Raw genomic sequence first — 6,146 nt, forward strand, 5'->3', positions numbered from 1 at the left:
AGCCCGGAACTCGGACGCGCTGCGGCGGCCTTGGCGTAGCCGTAGGAGAGCCCGGGACGCCTCGCGCCCCGGCGGGGTCCGCTGGAAGATCTGCTCCATGGCCTGGGAGAAGGCGGCATATGACGAGCAGACGGGAGAACGGCGGCTCCACTCAGCAGTGGCCCAAGCTCCAGCCCTTCCAGTAAGGTGGGAGGTGACGAAAGCCACTCGCGCTCGCTCCGAGCGAAAAGCCGCTGCCTGCAGTTCGAAGTGGAGCTCGCACTGGGTGAGGAACGGCCGTACTTCCCCTGAATCACCGGAGAATTTCTCCGGCTTGGAGAGCAGCGCGCCAAGAGCAGGTAAGGAGACGTCCGACGTCGGCGGGAGGTCGGCGGGCTCCTCGGGGGGTGCCGGGGGGGTGGTGACGGGAACGTCGCGCTGCCAGGCGGACACCAATGCGCTTAGCTGGGCCTCAAGTGCCTTCATGCGTGCGTCTTGCTGGTCGGCCAGGCCCTGAACGCAGGAGCCCAAGACGTTGAGCTGCTCCTCCTGTTTCCCCAGACGTTGTGCCTGGTGGCGTAGAGCCAACTTAATCGGCTCTGGCTCCGCGGGGTCCATATCTTATGGCTGGTTCCTTCTGTCACGCGGTGTCGTGGGTTGGGCCCCAGACGCAGAGGAAGGCCAACAGGAGATGCAGTTAGAGTCTTTTAATAAGCAAAGTCCAATAAATAAACGGCCCAGGGGGCAAACACAAGGTGGTGGCGAGGAAGGGCACAAAAAAAACAAAACTCTCGCCACAGGGCTCAGCAAACATAAATCACTTAACAGAATAACAGGAGGCTGGCTGGACGGCTAGGGAGTGCTGGGTAGACCGAAGTTCCCTTTGGGTAGCAGGATACGAAGCGAGGAACCAGCGACTGTCGCTGCAAGCGGCGGCCTTAAATAGGCAGTAGATTGGATGGGCTTCAGGTGTGCCCAGTCCTCCCGCCTCCAGCCCGCTCCAGGACATCTGGAAAACAAGGAGAGGCAGACCAGAAGGCAGGAACGGAACTGTGACATAATTACTGTTTAAATTGTCCGGCTATATTTACCTTGGTGGAAGACGTTTTGAGTCATCAAAATGACACTCATATTCCTATGATGTCTGTACTGCGTAAATATTTTTACAACCTCGGGGTGATCCGAAGCTTGGAAGATCAAATCATCCAGGATGATGAGATGCGTCTGGTCACGTGGAAAGAGGTTTTCATCGTCAAAGGAATCAGGCAATCCCTCCACAAACTTGAGTCTTTTATTCCTTTTTTGCATTTCATCGTACATGGGTTGGTAAGAGGTGTAGATCCACACCACATTTTGCGGTACACATTTCATGACATGTTCACAGTTTTCTAAAATACTTTTTACAAAAAAGGTTTTTCCACAACCGCTGGGACCTGAAATCAGACATGAAAACGGTAGCTCTAACCTAGGGTCAAAATTAACCCGCCCCATATCCATTTTTGTGCTAATAGCCAAACGGGAGCGTTGTCCCGTCAGGCAAGAGCCGTCTTTTGTCGTACACCACCCTGAACTTTTTCATGAATGTTGTGTTTTTCAAATGAAACCCCCTTTTATCACGTATGATGCTATGCTGGGGTGTTTCAAGAGCTGCGGCCTGTGTGCGGTCTGATTGAATGTAACCCTCCACCAGTGTTTTGACGCTGTCAAAATTGACTCGTTCGCAGCACTCTTGCGTTTGTGTGATACCTTTCACCTTCAACACAGTTTTCCCGCTGTCGCGGGTTTGGTAAGCGTAGCTTTTAGGACCGGCTGCGACAAACTCCTGAATGCTGTCACCGTTCAGTTCGTCCGTCAAATCACCCAAGTAATCCCCCAGCGGGAGAGGTGTCTCCCCCTCTTTAACGACGTAAATAAGGCTGTCTGTGTCAGTGTAAAGAACCCGCGTCTGTAGCTGCTCCAGGTACCTGTACATTAACATCCTGGCGTACGCCGTTGTAAAACAGGCGTAAAAGATGTTGGAGGATTTACCGGAGGGCTTGATGTAACGCCGATTGTAATTATACTGTATCATCGCCACATCATCGTTGAGGAAGGAAAAGTACTTGAGTTCATATTTACCCGAAAACATGAGGTTGAAAAAATCGTCAGGGTTTCTGACAAGTTGGGTTTGGGCTAAATTATCCCTCTGTCCTAGTTTTCCCCAAAGAGAATTCAGAAAGAGTTTAGACATCTGTCTCTTTGCCGGGTTTGGTTTGATTTTAGACGGGTCTAAGCGGATACCCTGATGGGTTTGGTAGTCGCGTAGGTACTTTTCTCTGCTTTCGTCATCAACCACACCGGGGGGGTACCCGGAGGCCTCCTGTTTCCCCTTCAGAAAAGTATGCATATAATCCACAAAGATGGCGTCGCTAGACCTTTCAAAATGCCACACCTCCATAATCGCGGCCACCCTGTAACCTAATTCAACGGCTTTGTTGAATTCAACCGTGACCCACACACCGGTCAGAGCCCTCTTGTCATCATCATGGGAACACGACCCCTCCTGGTTGTTTGTTTCGGCACATGTACGACATAGTGGAAACACCAGTTTCCCCTTGGATGTTTTGTGCGGAAGAACAGGAAAGAAAAGGCCTCTAGGCGGGTAAATTTTCGCTTTAATGAGACCGTAATAGTTTCGCGGGTCATCAAAGTCTCTGTGGATAACGCGGGGGTGACCTAGCGGGTAAGCAAAGTTGCTGTTCACATAAGGATACAGGGAAGTGACATCAATGTACATCACGCGTTCGTTTTGCGCAGCCGTATACCTTAGAGTAAACGCACTCGTTCGACCCCCGAAAAAGGCCTGCCGCGGTGAAAGAGGCTCCGGAGGGTTATAGTTACGCAGGAATGCCTGCACCCCCGGATGCGTCTTTTTCATGTTATCCCACTCGTGCTCCTTCATTACCGTGACACGCGTCCCGTGTTTGGTCTTTAACGCCTCTAATTTCTTCTCAGTTTTGTCAAGCAGCTCCTGAAAGGGGCTCTTCGTCAATGGACAAATCTCAGACGGTTGAAAACAATCGGAGCATCCGTGAAAAAAACACCCCAGGAACTCCCAGACATATTTTATACCCCCTGACTCGGCATAACCGTCTACAAAGTACTCGCCAATCTTTTTTTCACCAGAGTTCAGCGCGTGTTTAATGAACACTTTTGCGCTGTGAGCAACCCATTCCAAATATTGGATGCCCGCTTGTGAGTATGATTTGTGTTGACGCGCATAATTGTCTGGCGGCGGTATAGCGACCGTGTTAGGTTTTAAGAACCTGGTCCTGAACACTTTCATACAGGCTGAGGCTATGGTGATGCAGCTCATCGGGTCTACATCCGTCTCGCTAAGAAATTCATCTCTGAATCTAGAGCACGCCTGGAACAAAATGTCAACATCGTTTTTGCAATAGAGCAAAGCTTCCTTCTCAAAGTTAAATGTGCCACCGCACTCTTTACCGTACCAAGCAAGAAACAACTCTTTCTCAGCGGGAGCCATACGTTGTAGGCCGTAAGCGTCGGGCGGCGGGTATGGGCCTACGTACTTTAGATGCTCCATGGAGCTGAACTCGTGTGGAAAATAACCTTTAGTTTGATTTTCAAACCCTAAGGCTTTGGGCATGGCACTGAGTCGCATGGTGAGGAATGACAGCGAATCGATGTACTTTAAATTGTAATCTTGGTCTGTAAAACTCAGAACTTTACTCCCCGTCATGATAATGGATGGCGTGAGTTTCATCTCTATCATTTGATTGAGGATCAAATAGCTGTCAAATCCTCTTGCGTTGTGAGCTATTAAAGTCGACCCTTTAAACTTATCTCTCCTGAAGTGGAGGAGAAATTTTTTGACGCAGTCCACCCCAAACCAACTCAACTCAGTTCCGCCCAATGTTTTTGTACACACCAGGTAAGGGACGTGTTTGTTGTTTTGATCAACGTAGGTTTCAAAATCATAGAATATCAGGCTATCGCATGGTTTTTCTGTCGTTAGCGGTTGCATGAAACACAGGTGGGGGGTTGCATCATTATCACGAGGCATTTGTTCGTTGCAGGTCTGACATCGTCTAACAGGACATACATGCTTTCTGGGGGGTTTGTTCTTGTTGACGTAGTACGTCATATTGCATTGATCACACCTTTTCCACAAGTCGCACGTGCTAACGCAGACCCCGCTTTTGGTCGTGTGTTTGCGCTCCTTGTGTTTGGCAAAACAAACTTTGGTGCGGCATACTTTGCGACAATCGGAGCAGTAAACTCCAGCCATCTCCTGCCGCATGCAGTCGTGTGTGGTGCAAACGGGGCAATGCCATTGACATCGATGTGTGTTGAGATTGTCGTGACCTTTGTAGCAAAAATGGCAGAAATACCTGTGCCCGACAAAAGCCGCTGCTGATTTTACACCGTAGTAGTGATTCTGCGCCAAAAACAAAAACAATGTGTCTGTCGATTTGGTGAAATTTGTCTCAAAATGACAAAGCGGTGTAAATCCCTCATTTCTGTACAAGACAACAATTTTACGATTCAGAACCGTCTCAAATTTATGGATGTCATTAAAACCCACCGGGGTATGTTCGCTCAAGCCTACACAATGCTGTAGGTGCCGACCCCGTTGCCTGGCAGACTCTACCGTCTGATGGCTATCTAGCATCAGAGCTATAATGGTGGCGAAGCATAATTGATCTCTATTGTACAGAGTGTACAAATGCCGTTTTTTCTTTTGGATGATTTCACAATCAAGTGTATTCTCCAACTTGCGTTTTCCCCCTCCTCTCTGGTCGCGTACCACCTGCACGACGAGTTCTAAACCAGCATCGGTCATGACTTCTAGATTGGATTTTACCAATCGATCCAGTAAATCTTGAAACGCGGTTCTGATATCGTTAGGGTCATCCGTCGCTGGGACGACTATGTGTTGTCTCAATCCCTCCCCCATCAACTCCAGCTGCACAACATCCCCCGGTGCTGAAACACCTATAGCTCTGTCGACTAAATCATTCACATGTTCCATAACACCTACGTAGAAGGTCGCAAAGTTAGGTACACGCTCAGGAGGGGGAATGTTTAGCACACGTCTTATTTCCACATTGTTGAAACGGTCTCTGTTCACAATCTGTGGCTCGGCCAGACCTCCCCCGGCTTGTGAGGACGGCTCGTCGTGTATACAACCAGACGCTGATGGCTGATTAAGCCGCTCGAGTGCTCTTTCAAGTGGATTAAAAAAGTCTTCAAAGTCTGCGATTTGCCTGATAGCAAAAAAAGGATCATCACCAGCATCATAATGATCGTTTGTTTCTGGTAGTGGGTCATTTTGCTCGTTGGGCATTCTATTTAACTCGTTTATGACATCCGCCAGTTCACACGGTACATCAGCGGGGTAACCCTCATCCATATTAAAATCCATAGGTCTGACAAAAACAAAAAAACGCTCCACATTACCAGACTTCAGCTAAGATGTGAAGCACGTGAGTGAGAAGACTTTTCATCAACAACTTTCGAGCTCTGATTCTTTTCTTTCGATCCGCCGCTCCTCTGCTTTGTCGTTTACCCTGACCTCTGCTTCTTTCTGCGAAGGAATAATATCACCGTCGTTATTATAATGATCGGATATCACCATATTATAATGATCGGATATTGTATTGCATCATCAATTACACACATTACCGGGTTTATCATCAGGGTCTTGGTCACACCCCCCTGACTCTGTCACCACAGACTCTGTCACCACAGAAGCCAGATCTTTCTCACGACCTCCATCCGCTTCTACACACTCCTTTGCGATGTTGCTTAACCCTGTAATTCATGTTTAAATGTCATCACGAGCCTCGTTGTTAACTTGATGTAGATCGATACATACCCAAGTCCCGTCGATGCGCTTCAACACTCATTCGGTGACCATGTGGTTCAAAATCATTCTCCTTCTCTCCGGTCTTTGAACGTTCCGCAAAATTGCCCTTCCGCAACTTTGTGTAGCGCTGTAATTGATGTTTTTAAAGTCATACATCTTGTAACACATAGCTCTGTAGCTGATGTTTTAAAATAAGCTTTACTAGGCTTATGATCCAAACTTAATGCAAATCAGTACTTACCAACTTCCACCTGTGGCAACTCCTCATCAAAGTCCGCTACAAGTCATAACGCCG

The 6,146-nt window shown here is 48.3% G+C and overlaps 1 protein-coding gene across 1 annotated transcript; it reads right to left on the reverse strand.

Moving 5' to 3' along the window:
- Positions 1-1,260: 1,260 nt before the first annotated feature.
- On the reverse strand, positions 1,261-6,109 carry LOC144899815 (uncharacterized). Its single transcript, XM_078793424.1, has 4 exons — positions 6,093-6,109; positions 5,861-5,978; positions 5,668-5,796; positions 1,261-5,569 (listed from the first exon to the last, which is right to left on the reverse strand). The coding sequence occupies exon 4, from the start codon at positions 5,405-5,407 to the stop codon at positions 1,484-1,486; it is 3,924 nt and encodes a 1,307-aa protein (XP_078649550.1). The 5' UTR covers positions 5,408-5,569; positions 5,668-5,796; positions 5,861-5,978; positions 6,093-6,109; the 3' UTR covers positions 1,261-1,483.
- Positions 6,110-6,146: the final 37 nt, after the last annotated feature.

The sequence above is a fragment of the Doryrhamphus excisus genome, linkage group LG9 (assembly GCF_037039965.1).
Source record: "Doryrhamphus excisus strain RoL-2023G ecotype Guam linkage group LG9, RoL_Dexc_Guam_v1.1, whole genome shotgun sequence".
Taxonomy (NCBI): Eukaryota; Metazoa; Chordata; class Actinopteri; order Syngnathiformes; family Syngnathidae; genus Doryrhamphus; species Doryrhamphus excisus.